The sequence below is a fragment of the Taeniopygia guttata genome, chromosome Z (assembly GCF_048771995.1).
Source record: "Taeniopygia guttata chromosome Z, bTaeGut7.mat, whole genome shotgun sequence".
Lineage (NCBI taxonomy): Eukaryota > Metazoa > Chordata > Aves > Passeriformes > Estrildidae > Taeniopygia > Taeniopygia guttata.
In genome coordinates, this window is record NC_133063.1 from 34,151,711 (window position 1) to 34,173,305 (window position 21,595).

General features: G+C 37.0%; 1 protein-coding gene across 1 annotated transcript in view; it reads left to right on the forward strand.

Moving 5' to 3' along the window:
- Positions 1-20,997, forward strand: part of LOC100231322 (atrial natriuretic peptide receptor 2-like) — a 37,353-nt gene extending 16,356 nt beyond the window's left edge. The window contains exons 10-23 of the mRNA XM_072922828.1: positions 1,159-1,245; positions 1,515-1,658; positions 2,418-2,539; positions 4,167-4,308; positions 7,156-7,204; positions 8,143-8,247; positions 9,214-9,327; positions 10,169-10,262; positions 11,073-11,160; positions 11,916-12,055; positions 14,545-14,697; positions 15,320-15,418; positions 17,688-17,779; positions 18,343-20,997. Of these exons, the coding sequence (XP_072778929.1) occupies positions 1,159-1,245; positions 1,515-1,658; positions 2,418-2,539; positions 4,167-4,308; positions 7,156-7,204; positions 8,143-8,247; positions 9,214-9,327; positions 10,169-10,262; positions 11,073-11,160; positions 11,916-12,055; positions 14,545-14,697; positions 15,320-15,418; positions 17,688-17,779; positions 18,343-18,489 (1,576 nt within the window). The 3' untranslated portion in view covers positions 18,490-20,997. The remainder of the gene's footprint in view (positions 1-1,158; positions 1,246-1,514; positions 1,659-2,417; positions 2,540-4,166; positions 4,309-7,155; positions 7,205-8,142; positions 8,248-9,213; positions 9,328-10,168; positions 10,263-11,072; positions 11,161-11,915; positions 12,056-14,544; positions 14,698-15,319; positions 15,419-17,687; positions 17,780-18,342) is intronic.
- The last annotated feature ends 598 nt before the right edge of the window (positions 20,998-21,595 follow it).

Genomic DNA, 21,595 nt, shown 5'->3' on the forward strand with positions numbered 1-21,595 from the left:
TGCATCTGTTAATGAATGGCCCTTGGTGTTCAAATGTATCTGAAACCAAGACTTTTGTAAATACCTTTTTTTCTAAAATGCAGGCAGAGAAAACTAGGTTATTTGCTCTAAAGAAGGGCATCCTCTACAGTAGCACATTAGAACTCTTGTCCTTTAACCAGCTTACACGACTCAAGATTCAGAGCATTTCACCTCAACATTTGAATAAAATTACAAAACTGCATATCATGTAACTCTAAGGACAAATGTTATAGATATATCCTGCCATCCAAAAAGCAACTGAACATGTGCAAAGCTGGAAGCAGTACTTATCATGTGAATACACAAAGAAGGATCTGTGCTTTGCAGGATAAAGAAGCTTACTTGGAATCATTGGCTGGGGGAGAAAGTGCCTTCAGCATAGATTGTGGAAAATCACAGCCACTTCATTGATGAAATGTGTTCAACATTGATCTTTTTTGCTTCTTTCTGAATGGTGACATTTTCATCACCATCATCATCATCCCCGTCCTCAGATGACTCAAAGTCAAAAACATTTATCAAGGTTTAAAAATTACTGAATGGGGCTGTCAATCTCATTAGTGAAGCACCCACAACTGCTACACCCAACACCCCATACTCTGTATTTATATGGTGGTCATCAATAAAATTCCTGCAGGTATATCCACTGAATTCCTTTAGTCTAAAAAGGAAAATTGCTTTGTTCTTGATCAAACTCAGCTGCTTCTTTGCTGAGAATGCTCAACCCCATGAGAACAAAACCTCGTTAAATGTCAGTGAAGGAACTGCTGAACAGTAGCCAGAAGTAATGGATAGATGGGAGGTGGCTGTATTTATTTCTCTAGCTCTGACATTTCCTTTGCTGCTACTTTATCATCAAACTGCCCCAAATAACTCTAACACCCATATTCCAAATGTTGTCCACAGATCAAGATTGATTGAATATAATCACTAATGCTTCCTTTATCAAAAGAAACAAGGTCATGTCTCTTGTCTTACATTCAGATTACAACCACATATGGACATGCTTAATTCTCTGCCTCATCTCTAGAGATGTGGAGCTATTCCCTATTACAAAATATATGCAGCCCATTTCTGTAGTATCACTGGCTTCTGAAGTTGCCCTAAAACTGTAAACAGCATTTCATTCTGTTTCAGTGATGGCAGAACAGTGGCCATAAAGAAAATATTGAAGAAGGCATTCACACTCTCTAAAACCATACGTAAAGAAGTAAAGCAAGTGAGGTAAGAAGGGAAATCTAAAAAATATATGTTGTTCCATTTTTACACTCATTTTTAAGGACTTAAAATCTTTCTAAATGTGACTGCAAATTAATATTTCTCTTTCTTTCAAACTTTGCTTGAAAGAGAGCAAAGATTTAAATTTCCTTATGTCTGTTTTACTTTTTCTCTACATTGTGAGACAAGGCACTGGGTTTTCCAGTTGCACTACAAAACCAGATGGACATCTGTGAAAATTTTTGTTGTGCTGTGATTTTTATTGATTTTCACAGGGAACTTGACCATCCCAATCTCTGCAAATTCATTGGAGGTTGTATAGAAGTTCCAAATGTTGCCATTGTCACAGAGTACTGTCCCAAAGGCAGCCTGAGTGATGTGCTCCTCAATGAAGATATTTCTTTGAACTGGAGTTTCAGGTGAAAAAATCCAACTTTTGAAAAGCTAAATGACATAGACCATGCTATATGCTGTTTGGGACAAGATCTTAATTTTACATAAGTTCTTGTCTAGACAAGCCTGTACTGTGATACAGGGAGAAGGAGGGAGGGAGGGAAATAATAAGCCAATGACTTGTCAACTTTCCCTAGTCATACTGCAAAACTCTTTTAAAACCCTTTATTCTTATATAACTTTACTTTGTTCCCAAGTATCTTAGGGTATCCCTATTTAACTAAAACCCACTACATTTCTGTTTGTGAAAACATATTGATGAAATGATTAGCATACCTGCAAGTGGTTTATTGTTCTTACCAATAGAGGAAATGGACTCACATTGTCAATGAAATTTTCACAAAGGCAGTGACATTGTTTTTTGAGATCGATCTTCTTGACATGTCCTTTCTGCTTCTGCTGTATGCTTGCCTTCAGCAAAGAAAAATGGTTTTCAGAAAGGAAGCCTTCCAAATAAAGCAAGGAAGATAATAAAATTGTTTAACTTGTAAACATGTGAAAGCACTCCCAAGGATAAAAAAGTACTGATAATTTCTAGAAGAAACTTTACTCTCTTGGCATGTGAGCTCAGGGGGATCTGATTTTTCAAGCAGTCACTTCAATATTTTGGAAAAGTTACCATGGGGACACAAGTTGAAAGCTATAGGTTCTGTAAACTTCAGTAAGATTTGGAGCCATTTTTGAGTGAATTTGGAAATACTATCTCACTGATTTTTGACTTTCAGGTTTTCTTTTGCTACTGATATTGCTCAAGGAATGGCCTATCTCCACTACCACAAAATGTGTCATGGACGGTTGAAGTCTAATAACTGTGTGATAGATGACCGGTGGGTTTGTAAAATTGCAGGTAAAGAGAAGGCTAGAAAAAATTTTCAAAACTGCCCAGTTAGCCCCCTAATTATAGATTTCACATGTAACACTTTTCCCAAATGCATTCATGTTGACATTTCATGTGGAATTGCTGACTGCACCAGACTTCACTAGCAGCACCTTGTGCTGAAACAAGTTTTGTGTTACATTATCAAGTCATTTAGTATGTGTCATGGATGCACACTTCAGATCCCACAAATGATTCAGTCTATCAACATCTGAGCAGAAACTCTGCTTCATTCTCTTTTTTTGATAAAGAGAGAAACTTGAGGCATGGGCAATGGTGTAAAGAGATGTAGTCATGGTGACTGATTGGCAAGTGCAAGGTTGTTTAATGGAGACAAGCAGACTCAACTCAGAGCTTCTAAGTCTTGTTCACAGCACTGAATTGTATTCTCCCAGAGATGGAGCTGCAGGTCAGGTCTACCCTTGGTACAGGAAGACAGTCCATAGGAACAGTAAAAAAACTGGAGAGTCTAGTTTAGTTTGCAGTTGCCAAATGGAATTAAGGCAGTTATTATCTCTTCTACTTTTTGCCCAGAGTAGTCATCATACTCTCTAACCCATAGCCATCCTAAAAGCAGCAGCAGCAGATTTCTTTTTCAGTGGTATATCCTATCACTAAGGCTCCTACAGGGCCAGGTTTGCTTCTCCAACTCCTTCAGTAGCCTTCTGTCTTGAGAACTGCCTACTCTGCTTGGAGCATGTTCTGGAGAAAAACTTAAAAATTAGACATTTTTGGGTTACATCCACTGCATCACCTTAGCACAGCTTCTGTCAGTTGAGCAGGATATCTGTGAAATCGTTTAGCAACTTCTGTTTTGATTCTGTTCTGTGTCAAACTGTAGTGTTTCCAAATCTTCATGGTTTATCTGGATGCAATAATGTCAAACAAAATAAATAACAAATGCGGGAACTATTTAAAAAATTATCTCCACATAAAGAACATCTTAATTGGAGGTCACTCCAGATAAAACCAGATGTGTCTGCATCCAGCCTTTGCAGACAGTCAGAAGAGTGCTGTTTACGTAAGAAAGAAAACAGAAGTTAGTTGTTTTTTTCTAATTTTTCCTGATTCTGAGTCATATGCTAAGAATTCCTTCTATATTAGGCTAGAAGTATAGATAGAAGGATGTTTTCACATCTATGCTACCTTTATTCTGATGATAGTAGTGTTCAATGTCCACCATCTGATTTTCAGCTGTTAGTCTGTCTAACTAGTAATTACTTGAGCAACCTGCCGCCAGAGATAAGGATCAAGGAATAAAGTAGAACAGAAACCTGCATTTACATGGTAACTCTCGCACTGAGGTGAGACTATTATCTGAAAATAATTTGATAAAATAATAAAATAATTCTGATTGCAATGGGTCATGTAGTTCAGTTTCGCTGCTGTCATTCAGTCTTGCTCAAATATTTGGTTTTCCAGATGCTATATTTGCAATAATTTAGGGGGGCAAGACCACATAAACCCCACTATTTCTAGACTAAGACATGTATTTAGAACAGGGAAAATTAATTTTTTTAGACTAGCTGACTACTACTGCACATGTTTCTGGGAAGTATCCACTGAATAGTTTGCTTCCTGTTTTCTTCCACTTTAGATTATGGCCTGCAGTCATACAGAAAAGAAGATTTTCCTGATGGATCAAATTCATCCCAGCAGCATTTGATACAGATTTACACAGCTCCTGAAATACATACTCTTTCAGAATTTGAACCCAGTTCTATGTCCGATATTTACAGGTAGCTAAGTTTTCCTGATCTCTCTTTTAGTAATCTTGAGTATTCTTTAATGACAGTTAGGCTTGGTGCAATTCTGTTGTTACTCCAGGTATATGTTTGATTGTAATTTTAAAGGGATTGGTCCGGGAACACAGAACAACATAGTTATCACAGGATATTCTCTTTCAAGGTAGATAATCAAATACTGAATCCACTGACATTATTTAAAAGCAGAGTTGGCCCAATAGTTTATAAGGAGTCACTTGACTGGTAAGATAAAAAGGCATAAAGATCTACTATTATCTAATTATCTTCTTTTTCCCTGTTGTTGTTACTTATGAAAAGTAGAATTATTTTCAACAATGGCAATACTTTAGAAGTTAATAGCATAAATGTTCTAGAATTCTATTATTGAATGTCTGTACAATTATTTGGGGGCGTATACGTGGTGCCAATATTTGGTTTAGAGCGGAAAAATAAAGAGAAGGGGAAAAAATGGATGCACTAGCAAATAGCTCCGTTCCTTTCCTTTTGAAAGCCTTTATAGAAGATCACTTTCCAGTGGCTTGTCTTCCCAGCGGTGAACTGCTTCTAGCCAATCACTTTTCAGATAAGTGGGAATACAATTATAGACAAATATCTACATATACAATATGCTTGAACATCATTACTTTTTATCTATTCTGTCATATTACCTGAGCAAGAACTTGAAGATTCAGTAATATTTCTGCCTATAGACTTCAATACGTTAGAATTTTCTCCCAAATAGCTCAGCTAAGGCAATTTGGGATTGTGTTGTTATTTCTGGCTATTGTCATTTGTCATATGTCAGTCTGTACTTTCTCAACATGAAGTAGTCTTTAAAAGAACTGTGCTTCAACTAAACAATAATTTTAGGATTGTCTTATACATTCCAGTTTACCATTGCCCTGCAGCCAGAATGTATCCCAGAAAATGTTTAATTGGCTTGTTCTTCTCACTTTGCTCCTGTTCTGGATAGAAATCATTATTTGACTTTGCAGCAACTTCTCAGGTTCCCCTTTAAATAGTCCTAAGATCTGATTTGCTCATACGGTATATGTCTATTTGAGATTCAGTGAATGTTTCTTGGATTTATCTTGCTGTCCCACCCACATGTCTGCAAAATCTACATCTTTTTTTATGGCACTGCAGTAATTAATTTCTTAATTAAAAAAAAAAAAAAAGTCAATGCAGTGAGAAATCACACCAGAAAAGGGTGAACAGCGACATGCAGACAGGGAAGATAGAGAAGTACCCTGTACCGTTGAAAGGGTTGTCTTCTTATCTGGGTTGTTCTTTAGAATTTGCACTTTAACAAATTTTATTTTTTATTGTATGAACAGGAGGTAAGCCTTCCTGATACATATATTTGGCCTCACTGGCCAGGAAGCATTGATCCAGTCTTGAAATCCTCAGTTTTTATCTGTGCAAATATTCCGTTAATGTTCCTGAAGGTGGGGCCCAAATAAAAAATGAGTAGACACTGCAGGAGGGGGACTTATAATTCAGTGTGTTTTTACAGATGAATCACTTGCTTTTAAAGTTCTCTAGGAAAGTGTTGGTCAGATGGAATGCTAAAATGGAAATGAGAACAGAAGCATGAACATAGCTCCTGTTTTGAGCTGAAGAGGTTGTTTTCAGTCACAGTTTCTCCTAGATTGGTTCTTCTTGATTTGTAATCATATGAATTTCACCATCCACAATGGATAGTGAATTTTATTGGGCAGTGCAGCTGAAGAGGAATGAAATCAATGCTGCTTTATCAGACTTACTATAATCTAATTATTATCTTTGAAAATCTGTTTTAGCTTTGCTGCCTTACCAGGATTGATTTTGCTTTCTCCTACCAAATCACTGCAAAATTAATATAAAAATTTCATAAGATAAATTTCTAAATTATTAATCATGTTTTATATGCATTATTTTATTTTCCAGTGGTGGTGCACAGGTAGGCTGAAAGATAGATATACATAACCTGTTACCAACAGAATGTCTTAGAGAACAGTGCAACCATTTGCAACACAGCCAATTGAAAACCAATATTCTCTAAAAAAGTAAATGTTACCAAGCTGAGAGGCATGCAGGGGTAAATTATTGCAGTTTTACAATATAAAGAGGCATCTTTATCCACTTTATCCAGCCTGGATGGAGGTTGGAAGAGATGCCTGCTGGAGGAGACGCTTGCTTCTATGAGATCGCTGTTCTGGAAAATCTCTAATGAGTTCAGAAAAAAAGACTAAGTTCTCTGCTTTTACTGTCTTTTTCCATTCTTCATCGTTGATGAATGTGTTAGACCTTAGTTCACCTGAGGAAGATAATGACCACAAAAATATAATTCAGAAGAAACAAGCAGAAATGCTTACTATAAAATATCTCCTCTCTACACACTGTGTCATCATAGACTTTATGGAGATTTTCTGGAACAGCAATCTTTTCAGTGGCTAAAAAAACACTCTTTCCACTGGCGTTTCTGGTGAACCTGCTCTCAACCCTTGACTGGAGCAAAAATCAGACCCCTATGTTTAACGGGTAGGAATCACATATATAAACCTGCACATATAACCTCTGGATTGCATTAATTCTTACAGAGAAAATTGCTTTGCTGTCCACCAAACTCAAATATCTCTGGGACCTATAAGCGTGAGAGGCAAATGCAATGAAACATTCAGTAACAAATCCCTGAAAACACAAAGTAGTAACAAGTAGCAGCACCATTGCCATCCTTTCTTTTAAGATACTGGGATTTCAGTCACAAAATGAGAGAGAATAAGAAATCATGAAAAGAAGAAATCACTCACTCAATTGACTGTTATTGCATTAAGATTTTTCTTCATTTTTATTTTGCAGTTATGGTATCATCTTACTAGAAATTGCCACAAGAAGTAACCCTCTGGCAGTAAGTAAAGATGAACTACCTGTAAAATTTGCATGGCAACTTTGATTCTGTTTCTGCTGAAGACAAACCCAACTTTGAGTTAGCTGCACCTTTGAGTTACTTTATAAGCATGCATTTTCCTAATGACTTTATGGATGCCAGTTCAGTTCCCATGGAACATGCAATCAGGTTTTACTCATAGATCTACTAGTTTTCCATTTCAGAGCTTTGAAGAATATATGATAAAAATAGTGTAGCTCCAAAACTGGCTTTTGATTCGTTTTGTGAGGCTTAATGGCTAGGTGGATTCAGGGAGAATGTATGTATAAATATCTTTCTTTTTCTCCCGGTTCTTCCTTTTCCTATCATTTAAGGCCCTTTAAATGGAATTTTGCAGTAAAAAGAATAACCTAGAAAAGCAAATTACTTGCTCTCCATAAGGAAAATACCTGTTTTGTGTGTGTCTTTTGATCACTGCTAAATGGCAAACAGAAAAAGAATGCACCTTGAAATTGAAAACAGATGGTCTGGATATATAACCATGTTCTCTCTGAAAGAATTTGCTTAACAAGAGTTGTAACAATAAAGACTTGAGACTACTATTTTTCCACTTCTCTCAGTTTGTGATAATAGACTAATATAGTATTTGTGGTCTCTTAAAAGTTTACCAATATCTTGCCTGGAATTCATTTGTTTCAAAAGTTGTTTATGTCATATGAACACTAAGATTAAAGCCTGTCAGCCATGAAAAAGCTTTTAAAAAAGGTGACCCATTTTAGACTGGGTTATATATATATTTCTATCCTTTCTTTGCCCTTGTGCTCTTATGTGAAAAAGCTGACTTAGAAGTGATAGGGAAGATGTTATAAAAGTGATGATGATAATAGTAATATATTTTCAGTGGCTGGCATGAGAACCATAACACTTATTTCAACATTGTTTAATCCTCTTTTCTCTAGAAAGATGATGTGCATTCAGCTGAATATTCTTGGTGCCCATCTTTGGCAGAATTAATTTCAGGAAAGGCTGAGAATTCTTGCCCATGTCCCACAGATTATGTAGAGGTGAGTAAAATACTATTGTAAAGTAAAGCACAAATTGTGAATAAAGTACAATATTGTGTACAAAAATCATTTATTGAAGTGAATTTACAATGTCACAGAAGTTTTATGGCAATATTACCTTTGATAAATATAAATAACCCAGAAATCAAGAAGTACACTTCAAAAAAGGCAAAATTAAAATAATTAATATCCTTAATAAAAAACCTGTCATTATGACAATGAAATATTCAGTTATCCCCTCCAGCTTCCAGTGTAATAGATTATTATTTTAATATTCAATCATTGATTTTTGTGCAATTTGATTTTATTATAACGTGTTGAATTCCATACATATTTTATGGTAGTAATATCTAGCTTACTGATGGGAGGCTTTCACATAATTAATTCTGTCTCAGGCAAATTATGAGTTTGGTTTGTTTCCTATGCAGTAAGTTTTTCTCTTCAGTAGTTTTAGTAAAGTACACCCCCTTCCAGTTTAAGTAAATCAGAACAAGATGGGGTCATCCTCATTTCAGTTTAAGTGCAATATAATTCACCTTTTCTGGTTTGTAGCAACATAAATGTAAAAAACTTCTCTTTAGCAGCACTGTTTTTAAATCAGAAGTTAACATTCTTAAGGGGTACTCCAGTTCTTAATATTTTGTGAAATTTGTGTACAGACAAGTCCTCTGAAAACTGTATGTGGCTCCAACAGCATAACACTCTCTTACAGCACAGGAGCTTAAGCAGTGCTCAGCAGAAGGAACGTGTATATCTTACTCATGATTTCCCACAGCAACATTTTCATGAACTAATATCCTTCATTCGGCAAAAGCCTGTAGAACTCCAGAGGCTTCAGTATAGCTCTGACACTTCACCAACTGCAGATAGAGCTTCACACAGGCAGTTGGATCCCAGAAAAAATACTGCTTCTGCTTGGAATAATAAAAGGCTGTTTGCTTTTCTCACTCTCTTTCCCTTCTGCAGTTAATTGAGAGGTGCAGAAAATATAATCCATCCCAAAGGCCTACCTTTGAGCAAGTCAAGAAAATGTTGTACAAGATGAATCCTGTTAGCCCTGTTGACATGATGATGACTCTGGTAAATTTAGCTTTTTGATCCAATCCAATCCACTCTGCTCACTTTCAATAACTTTCATCTCTGTCCTTCAGGGCTTTTTTTAAAATATTATACACTTTGTTTGGAAAAAAGTCCACAGTTATTTGTTCAGTTCTGTTGGGGAGACTAGCTGCAGTTCTGCTTGAAACCCAACTTTTCTTCTCATTCAATTTTTTAACTTTTTCAACTTCTTTGGGGCTGAACTTTTTTTTTTTTCTGTCTGTCAAATGTTGTTTGAAAACTATATTCCCTCTTCCCTGTGGCTAAGTCCTCTTATAGTATGAGGGATCTAGAATCCCTGCATGCAACAAACGTTTATAAATCACTTTGAGCAGCGTATCTCAAGCCCATCACCAGAGAAAGAAGATTCCTGCCTCTGCAGACTATTGCCTCACACAGAGAAGGGATGCAAAAAGCAAAGCATAGACTAGGATAGCAAGATAGTTTATGAAAGCACTGTGAGTTTTTGATAAAAGTTTGGGACTTAGATACTTTTTGTTTTGTTAAGAGTTTGTCTGTAGGTTTCTCTCTGCATTGTATTTGGCCCCTCAAATTTGCATGAAATTTGAAAAGCTTGAAATTGCCTTCTGCTGTCTTTTGTGTAAGCAACAACCTCAAGTCTAAATTCATAAATTTACTTGAGGAGAAAAATGATCTTTTGATTTTGTAAAAAAGTGTTAGGTATCTTAGACCTGTGCCCTATTTTATCTCTGAATGTTTTCAAAGCAGAATCATTCAAATATTTAAATCCTATCCAGTTAGGCATCTGTTTCAGTAAAAATATGAATTTTTGAAAAATTTTCCAATATTCTCTGTTATTTAGATGGAGAAATATAACAAACATCTGGAGATACTGGTTTCTGAGAGAACCCAGGATTTAATGCATGAAAAACAGAAGACTGATCGTCTGTTGTATAGTAAGTTATAAAGAAAAAAATACTGGATATTCTTCTCAATAAAAATTTTATTTCAGCTGTCTAACTACAAAAAAGAACCCTTTCATAGGTGATTATTTAATAGGTAACATTTAGCTAGCAAAGAATGAATAAATTTGTTTCTTGCAAAGCTGGAAAGATATTTAGCTACTTTCTGTATTTCCCCTCTAGAAATCAGTACACTCATCTAAGAGCTATGGGCCGAAATCCATAGTGCTTTGGCTTTGCCTTCTTGTGCCAGGCCTTTTACATAGTTATAAATGTTGTAGAATTGTAATTGGTTGCTTTTGATGGCAGTGTATATTCCAGAATTCTGTAAGAAAAGAAAAGGCATAAAGAGATGGGAGTAGCATATAAGAAAACAAAACACAAAGGGATGTGAAAGTCCAAGATGGGGGGAACAAATACAACTAAAAAAAAACAAAACAGGGAAGAGATAATAAACAAATAAGGCAAGTAGAAAGCATTCGCAAAGAGTTCACAAAGGGAGAATTAGCAAAATCCCAGATCACACCATTAGAATCTAGTCTTACTCTTTCTTGAAATGTGTATAGATACTGTTTTGTTTGGCCTAAAAGTTAAGGACCACGTGAAAAATCTGTGTGTGTTATCAGTGAGATTTATTGTGAATTCTCACATTACAGCAGAGCAGATTTTGCTGCCAAAGTGTGTTTTCACCTTCATAATATTTTGCACTTATGAGCATTTTTTGTGCACTTAAACCAGCATGTTATGTTTAATGTGTTCTTTTATCCACGTAAAAAGATTACAGTGCTCTACTTTCTACAACAGGTATGTTGCCAAAGCAAGTAGCAGACGATCTCAGGCAGGGAAAACAGGCACAAGCTCAAAGTTACTCAAGTGCCACCATCTTCTTCAGGTAAATAAAACAAGAAAGATAGGACTAGAACTGTCTCTTACAGAAGAAACTCCTAGTCTTCCAGTGGAGGGGAAGCTCCTAACCGAGTACAGAATTTCTATCTACACTGCTACCTATTGTAATAGGTGGCTCTACAAAATTTTTTTTGTCTTTCAAAATTCTCACACCTCCCTGTTTCTCATTAGAATTTCTTTAACTAAAAATGACATTACTGTGGAGCTCTAATGAACAGCAGCATATTGCTTTACATGTGTTATAAATGCATGAATCTATGTTTTATAAGATAGGTCTAAGTAAAGAATCCACTATTTAACCTGTGTAAAGAAAATCTGTCTATCCTTAGAGTCCACATGGATTTACAGTTCTAATTTCTATACATGCAGGAAGCAACATACAAATGGCATACCTTCACTTGTTATAAAAGAACTAATATCAAGTTCTCCTTTTTTTAATTTATACATAACCCAAAACTAAAGACTGCCTAGTCTGTTACAGATTAAAGTCTACCTGTAAAAATGTTTTACTGCATTGCTAAGGCAAAAGACTTCGGTCAGTCTGTCCTTTTAAATGGAAGGAGTCTTTTGTAAATTTAAATAAATGAAGACAAAACTATCTAATAACAATCTTAGGGAAAGAATTATTGAAAAGAGAAGGTTGATGTAATTACATTGAGAATTTTTTACAATATTTTAAGATTACTAATCAGCAATGATTAGGACAGTGGATTATTATGCTCTTTCTGTTGTGTTTTACAGTGACATTGTTGGCTTCACTGAGCTGTCCAGCAGCAGCACACCATACCAAGTGGTAGATCTCTTGAACAAGCTTTATACCACTTTTGATGAAATCATAGATAACTATGATGTCTATAAGGTGGAGACAATAGGAGATGCTTGTAAGTTCTGTGAGCTGTGGACCATGATGGGGATTGGGCCATCAAGACAGAGACTCTCTGATGACAAGGAAGAACAGCTGAATGAGATTTGGAAAGCTTCTTGCCACTCGAAAGACCAAATAAAACAATTAGGAGATGAGTTCTAGCAGAGCCCTAGCAAACTTTAGGAACATTCTCCTGCATACATTTAATCATTTGTATGGTTGATAAGTGTTATGAATGGGACAAATTAATTGATTAAAATACCACTGCTGTTTATTTGGTTCCTATGACTAGTGAGGTCTGACTTTAAGTCTTGGCAGCAGATTAAACCCAGTTGGCAACTTGTGTATCATGGGAACACAAATAAAACTTTTATCTTCTACATGGGATCATACATGTCATAACCTTAACTTTATAATCTGTCTTTTTTACAAAGACAGTAACAATCTTCTTTCTCCTAATACGTTGTAGGGGCTTGACTGCTTCTTCTCTTTTGCCTTTTTTCTTTTATAGGAAAATAGCTTTATATTTGCTACCATGGCAATCTGCTGGGGATAGACTATGATTAAAGTTGAGTTCTGTAAAACCTAAGAAACTCTAACAGGGCTTTTGAGTGAGACAGACAGAATTCCTATAAGAGAGAGAACAAAAACGCCCACCATGGAACTGCTGAACACGTTCTTGAGCATAAAATTCCTGAACAAATGTGTCCCATAGATCCCAAACCAACTAGTTTCTTGCCCTACACAGTAACAGTATCAAAGAATCATAGAATATCCTGGTTGGAAGGGATACACAAAAATCATATGTTCCAACTCCTGGTCCTGCACAGGACCATCCTCAAGAGTCACACTGTGTGCCTGAGAACATTGTCCAAATGCTTCTTGAACTCTGTCAGGCTGGTGCTGTGACCACTTCCCTAGGGAGCCTGTTACAGTGCCCAACCACCCTGTGGGTGAAGAGCCTTTTCCTGGTATCCAACCTAAACACAACCCTGATACTACTTCAGGCCATTCCCTTGGGTCCTGTCACTGTCACCCCAGAGAAGAGATCAGTGCCTGCCTCTCCTCTTACCCTCACAAGAAGTTGTATCTGCAGTGAGGTCTCCCCTCAGTCTCTTCTCCAGGCTGAACAGACCAAGTGACCTCTGCCACTCCTCACACGGCTTCACCTCCAGACCCTTCACCATCCTTGTGACTCTCCTCGAGCCACTCTCTAACAGCTCAATGTCTTTTTTGTGTTGTGGCACCCAAAACTGCCCCCAGAACTTGAGGCAAGAGCAGAGCAGAGCAGGACAATCCCCTCCTTGCATGGCTAGTGGTGCTGTGCCCCTAGGGCACTGCTGGCTTATGTTCAGCTTCAACCAAGACCCCCAGGTCCCTTTCCTGCACTCATTTCTGCTTTCCAGCCTCTCCTTTCCCAGCCTGTCTGTACATCCAGGTTTGCCCCATCCCAGAAGCAGAATCTAGTATCTTTTCCTCTTAAACATGAAGTTAGTGATTGCCCAGTCCTCTAATTTCTCAAGGTCTCTTAGCAGGGTCTTTCTGCTTGTGAGGCAATTTAGTAGCATTGGCAGACTTAATATCCCTTCCAGTCCTGAGTCCAAGCCATCTATGAAGACAAAGAGCACAGGGCTGAGGATGGAGCCCTGTGGAACCCCCAGTGACAGGTCACCCGTCTGATGTCACCCCATTCACTGTAACCCTTTGTGCCTGACCCCTGAGCCAGCTGCTCACCCGTCACAAAATTTGTTTATCTAGCTGTGTGCCAGACAGTTTGTTCAGAAGGATCCTGGGAGAAGCAGTATAAAAAACTTTACTGAAATCCAAAAAGATTACATCAACTGGCTTCCCTTGATCACCTGGATGGGTTATCCTGTCATAAAAGAAAATCAGATTTAACAATCAGGGCTTTCTGCTCATGAAGCCATGCTGGATAGGACCAATGACTATGCTGTCCTTTAGGTATTTTTCGTTACCTCAGAAAGTTATTCTTCAAGCATTTTCAGAAATCTAACAATGCGTTTATCTTTCTCACATTTGTGGTTGTCCAGCTCAGCACTCTAGGACCCCAAAATCCCATCATCTGTTTTTAAAGCATAGTGCAGGAAGCATAGAAGAATGTCTAGTTGAAGTCATTCTCTTTTTTTATAATATCTGTCCAATGATGGAAAGCACTGATCCAGCCACATTTGCACTGCCTGTCCCACTTTAAGCACTTCTCAGCACTCTCAGGGGAGGATGAAAAAAGATTGGAGGGAATAAATCTCATGCAAAAATAAGAAGGAAATGGAACATTTTTCATACCTAGGGTAATTCTATCCATGAGCCATTGCCCTAGCATTCATTTGTTTCTGCTTTTCTTTGCTCAGCAGGCACAACTGTGCCTTGGGATATGAAAGAATACAGCTTCTTCCTTTTTCAAATTTTTTTGGTTTTGTAGGCAGCATACTTCAGTAAATCTATGTGTAGTGCCAAATGTTAACACAATTGCATTATTGTGTTAAGATATGGTGGTGTCAGGAGTACCCAAGGAGAATGGAATTCTTCATGCTGGTGAGATTGCAAGCATGGCGTTAGATCTTCTGGATGTCTGCAGGAGTTTTAAGATCCCACACAAGCCTAATACCCTCCTGAAGACAAGAGCAGGAATACATTCAGGTATGTTGAGAAAGCTGTAAAAGATGTCTTCCTCTGGCCTTACAAATGCATCTGTAATGGCCATTTCCTCTCCATTAAAAATAAAGTTAATTTTTTGATATGCAGTGGAACACAACATAGAGGTCATCCCAACAGAATACTTTACTGGATACATGGTACATCAGTTTTGAATACAACATTGGAAGCATCCCACAGCCCCTGTGCCTTTGCTGATGTGAGTTAGAATTGCCACTCTGTACCTGTTACTTATCAGCTGTTCTCAAAACAGCAAGTTGTTTCTTGACAATCTGATCTAGCCTGCACTCTTGGACTCCTATCTCCCTGATTTAATCTGATGTATAATTGCAATTCCATCTTTATAGACAGCCAGAGTTGGATATGTCCTGTGCAGCTCAGCATCTACCAATTAATCAGGTCTTATATTGTCTTACCAAAAAATCATATATTCTGTGTTTTAAATCACTTGTAAGACAGGTTTGTAACCTATATCAAGACAATACTGACACTCGGTCTTTATCTGGCTAACAAATTAGATTTAAGATAGTGTAGATAGCAACCACAAGGCTGTATAACTGATTATGATTTATAAATACAAAATGTCTTGCTTTTGATTTCTTAACAGGGGCAGTTGTAGCTGGAGTTGTTGGAACCAAAATGCCACGGTTCTGTTTATTTGGAGATACTGTAAACACAGCTTCCAGGATGGAATCTACCAGTGAAGGTAATAAGGAGCAAACTGCAGGTTGGGTTCTAATCATCCCTGAATTAGTTCTTAAAAAATGTTAGGCTGAGTTTTGAGTCCTGGCCTATTCAAATGACTCTGAACCCTGTAAAGAGGTTCTTGATTTCTGGGTACAGTTTGCCTAGAGACAAATTATTAGAGTGATATTCTCTACAACTGCTTTTGTAATCAGATCCCCTCATTTCTAAAGTCTCAGGAAGGGAGTTTTGTGGCTTTGAAGTTCTCTACAGTAAAAAAAGTTTGGAATGAAACAAAATGAGAGGCAAGTGGTTATGTTCACTGTTTCTATTTGTTCCTGGCACCCAGCTGTATTTATGGTAAGAATATTTTCATTACTCCTCTTTTGCTGCTGATAACTTTCTCTAATGGAGAAGTCAAGAAACAGTAGGACATCATGGGACCTCTGTCAGTAGAGAGGATTATATTTGTGTCCTCTAGAAAAGAGTTTAAACAGAAATTTTGTGGACACGTTCTCACTGCTTCTTCCTAAGAGATAACAGAACTCCAAATTTACTCAGAAAACTTCATCTTTAGCCAACACAAACATTTGAAACTCAGATTCTGAAATATTTTAGCTGATCTAGAAGAACTGAAAGAAAAAAAAAAATAAAAAGAGTGATTCAATGTCACAGAACCTTGATGGCTTGCTTCCTTACATTCATGAAATGAAGTTGAGTTATTTTATGGCTCACATTGTAAGGCATTGTAAATGAACTAGGCACATACAAGATTCTTCAAATTTAATTTCATGGTAAAAACTGATACTTTCAATATCTATCATGGTCCACTAAAAACAAGGCAGAAAGGCAAGGGGAATGGTCCTAAATGATGGATTTGAAAATTTTGAAAGGATTTGAGAATCACTAGCACCCATTGCTCCTCACCATTTTTATTTCTCCAAAGTAAATGCTAACCTGGATGGAACACATAAAACTTCATTTTCTTTTGTCAGTCTCCATGATAACTCCTTTAATGCTCCTTGTGTTTTCTTATCTGAACTCCTTTAAAACTAATACCTTCAAACTCTGCTTCCATCATTCACAAGTTATCTTTTGTTCTGTATGCCAGCCTCTCTCTCAAATGGTGCATCAGCACTGTAGACATAGAAATAAAGACAGAGCATTTCTCTGTCAAGCATTTATTTTCTCTCCCTCTTTTTCTGGCCACATACATCTGAGGACCTCAAATTAGATTATATTACCAAGTTTCAACCATAAGATGATTGTTTCAAAATAGATTAGTTACTAGCAATGCACACTAAAAATGCTATCACCTGGAATTTGAGTGCTAGTGTCTTGTTCTCATGAAAGATGACAAAATGAAATATAATAATTCTGAGATATGTATCTGAAACATATATCTACTGATATACAGGCAGTGTTCTGAGACTCTAAAAAACATTTAAACAAATAAAAGTGGACATTATAAAACTGTCATTTTCTGATATAACAAAAACCAGTTAGACAATCTTAGCCAGTCCTACTATCAACTGGGGTGTTTTTTAAACAAAGAAGCATAATGATTGGGTCTGTGTCAGAGAATGTTACAGGTGAAGAAAACCTTTTTAAAATTGTTTTAAATTTTGGCAGAATTTTGCTTTCCAGCAGAAGTAGAATTTCTTCTATCTCTCCTTCTCTATCCCTCCTCTATCATTTGCAAAAGGCAAGACAAGTGAGGTTTACATGGTTTACATAAAGATAAAATTTTCAACTAAGAAAAAATCACAATATTAAAAAAATGGTGGAGTTATGTTACCATCATCTCTTCCAGCTGTGTTAATTTTCAGGTTTGGAGTCATTGCAAGGGTGGCTGTTTATTTAATGGTTAGACTTTGCTAAAAATTAAATGTGCTAAGAAAGCATTGTCTCTTTATTGACCAGGAGGTAGAACTGTGTGTGGCTTTTTTCACCAGCAAAAAGGATGCTCATCTGTAGCACAGATAGACAACTGTGCAGAGTACAAAATATTAGGTGCAGAATGTGAAGTAGTGTTTGTTGACAGCCCTATATTTATCCTGAGATGCTCTCACATACAGGCCAGGATACTGGAGCTTGTGTGCAAATATTTGAATAACAAATAACAAGGAATGGAAGCAAAGACTTGGGAAAAAAAAAAACAAAACAAAAAAAAAAAAAAACCCAAGGGGGAGTTCATTAATGAGTCTTGAAATTTTTGACACCCTTTGGGAGATGGATCTGTCTTAGATGTATAAGTTGTTTGCTAATATGGTATTTGTCTTTCTTTCCAGCTCTTAAAATACAGTGCAGTTCAAGTGCATACCAGCTGTTGGAGCAGATTGGAGAGTATGTGTTAGTATGCCGTGGGAACTTACAAGTCAAGGTGTGTATGTAACATTTACACTCAGCTTTTCTGAGAGGAGAGTGTGAAAGTACTCCTTGAATTTTAACCCATACCAGTCCCCTATATCTTCAAGTCCTCTATATCTCACAATGCTTTGGTTACACTAATTCCCATAACCAAAGAGAGCATGTTCAGATTTTAAGCCAGGACCAGTTCCATGGACTTGTTCACGGGACAAACCTGGTAAGTCAGAGATGAAGAAGGACTCAGTCAAGCCTGGAAGTCCTGTATGATACATTCACTGTCACGACTGCTTGAAATCAAAAAAGGTCCTTGAGACACATCACAAATCATCATGTGAGTTCCACAAGAGAATTAACCTACTTGCAGACCCAGTTTTGGATGGGACTTCAAGGAATTTTTTTTAATTGATACTCCTGTTATTATCTTTTAAGGAAAGGTTTTATGCCTCATTTTTCCTCCATGTAAAGTGGCTGATAGGCACATATTTCTCCTTTTGGGACTTGTTTTGAGTTGTAGTAAGAAAATTATTTCTTAAATGACGATGGTGTTATAAACCCATGACTAATATTCTTTCTTAGGGGAAAGGAGACATGGTCACATACTGGCTTGAAGGTAAGAAAGTTTCTGTCACACCGAAGGCAGTCACCAGCACTTCTGTGACTCAAGATGCCAACAGAGTTTCATATAGTCCACTACCAGGTGTCCTTCCCAGTGATCTTCTCTGAAGTTCTGCTTCCTAGTCCCTCATTAACTCTAGTATCCCTTCTGCTTTCAGTCTATTAGGTCACCCTGCTGAATTACAAAATTAGAAAAGAGATAATACACCGCTTTGGCCTTGTGAATGTATTAGTTCAGGCTTTATTTACAGGTGTTTCTCCCAGCAGTGGCACTGAAAATAAAAAAAAAAAAAAAAGGAAAAATTAATCTTAAGGAATAATACACAGAAATGGCCCACCAGCTACCAGAGCAAAAAGTAGCTCCCAGTATTACTTCTTGGTGTGGTTTTGATAGGAAATGCTCAGCCAGCAGCCACCATGACCTCAAAACCAGCTGGTTGGACATTCCAGCCTGTGCGGGGCTCCCACAGGAAAGGAGACAGTATAGTGCTGCTGTTTAGTGGTACCATAAACCCTGTGGGCATGGTAGGTTTTGTGCTGTGAAAAGGAAAAATTAGGTGTGCATTGTGTGAGGAAGTAAGATTCATTAAAGAGGAGGATGAAAAATAGAGCAGAGAAATTATAGTGGATACAAATTGAAACAAGAATTTCTCCTCCTACTTCCATTTAATCTCAATTGTCTGGGGCATAGAAAGAATTAAGAAAGTCTCATGTGTTTCCCTACAGCCAATTCCTAATGACACCTGCCATCTTGCTGCAGAAAATCTTGGTAGAGAAATGCAGGACGTTGTATGCTGTTGCTAATCAGGGTAAAGTTCACTACAGCTGCTCTTGTCTTTGGCTGCTCTGAGATTTCTCTGAAAAACAGCTCTTACCATTAGCTGATGTTTTTGCTCTGACTAAAGTGGCAGTGAACCTACTATTGCTGGATAGCTGTCTGTCAGTGAAATCAGGCAGCCCTCTGAGTCACTGTGTAATTTAGGACACAGTTTAGGAAAGTTCATTCCAGAGCCAGTAGTTCCTGTAAAGAGAGAACCATCACTACAAGTGGAGTAATTTCTGGATGAGCATGATTCTGTGAGTGTTGGCTTTCTTTAAAGACTCACCTTTTGGGGCTAATCTATTTTGAAGAGTTTAGTCCATTCCAGTTCAACTGGTTAACAAACAATCTAGAGTAATTGAAACTGAGAGATTAGGGATATCAAGAGTGAAAGCAATTCCACCATAATGTGAACTAGACTGGATAAAGCTAATTGGGAGGAGATGAAAAGGAAGGACTTCGAATGACATAGCACCACTTAATCCTGCTTATGCTGCTCCCTTACCCTCCAGTCTGTCCCTGATCCTAGGTACAAGTATGAAAACATGCATGTATTTGCAATATTTCTGGATTAAATTTGTGGAGTTTAACCAAGCAGCTTACTACTTGTTCATGTTTTTATGTAGCTAGCATAGCTATCACTTTTAATTCCAAGTATAGGCCGCATGATAGTGATAGCAGTGTCACACTACAGTCTTTCTTCAGCTTCTGTGAGAAGTAAATGCACCAGTAATGACAGATTTTTCAGGGGTGCCTAAAGAGGTAGAAAGTTAAATACTTCCAAATTATGGGAGTTTATTTTTAACTATACAGAAAATATGTATATCATTCTGAGCGAAATTAAGTCTCAGAAGTCTGTGAATTGCTGTGAGGGACATAGACAGACCTGACTTTGCCACATGAGATCCAAACATAAAGTCCAGCCAATTTTTTTTTAAATAAAAATTTTTAATTAGTTTCACATTTTTTCTAAGCTTAAAAATTCTTTTCTCTTTTTCTAAATCTCATATTGGAAGCTATAGTACAATTACTGGTTTTGTAAGCTTAGCAGAATAAACCTTTCAGCTATCAGTAGCCCAGAGATATCTTCTAGTACAATCATTTCCTTTATCCAAATGCTATCTAGAAGCTGTGAAACTCTCTGCTTTATTACAGTGCTTTATGATGTATTAAATATTTTTCATTATTATCTTAATGAATTTGCATTTGTTTACATTTTTATTTAAAAGGTGTGTATCCTTATCAAATATGGGTGTGAAAGCATATGCTTTGTCCATAGTGTTTCAGTTTTAACTTTTCTGCTTTATTTTAATGTTGTCTAAAGAATTAAAAGATTTTTTAAAAGTGTCTTATGAGTTTAAAATGTTCTAAATAGAAATGAGTGATGTGTGACCAATGGCAAGCTTCTGGATTGACAGCTTTAACCACTGACAAGTCCTTGGGTAGTATTCAAGTTCTGCTGAAGACAGCAGAGTCTCTTGCTGATTTCAGGAGTCTTAGAGCCTGGTGGTTTTCTATAAAAGAGGTATAGCCTGAAGAGTGCCTGGGTCACCCTTCCTCAGTTTTATTGTTGCTTCCTGATCCTCTCCTTCAACAGAGTATCACCAGAGTGAGAATTATTTTCTACAGACTGTTGATCTGTCATATCTTTCCTGCAACTTCAAGCAATAGTCCTTATCAATGTCAGTTTGTCCGATGACTGTGATGATATGACTTTGGAAGATAGAAGTAAAGTAGTGAACATTACAGACCAAACAGAAGTGTCCTCAGTCAATTGACAAGTACTTTAAGATTAATTTCAGGCATTTTGACAGATGTAGCCAATGACAACGGCCACATATCAGATGCAGGAAAGCATTTACCAACCTGTAAAACTGAAGTATGATAACTAGCACACTGCTCATCTGTGAGATGCTTTAAATCCACTAGTCAGCTAATCTAGCAAGCATTCTTTTCTAAAATGGCACTCTATACTAGAAATATGTTATGTGGTCTTTCTTTTCTTGATGATTTTATCCATGCCAGAAAATGGGAAAGCAATTGCAATAATAGAGCTGAAGAAGTGAAGGTGATACGTACTTTATAGATCACTTCACAGAGTGGCCATTCATTTTCTACAGTCATGCAAGATAATACAGAGGATACTAAGACTGTATTCACAATGTGGTGATTTTATTGGAATGATTGTGCATTCTGATTATTGTTTATTGCAGCTCCATCTACCTGGCAGTGAGAATGCAGGCAGGAACATTTAAAAAAATCACACAACACAAAAACTGATTTATGAAAGTCTTTTATTAGATTAATAAACCTTCACTATATTGTTTCAACTTGAATATTGAATAACAGACTGAATAATCACAATATTTTAAAAAAACACAACAAGTAAAGCCA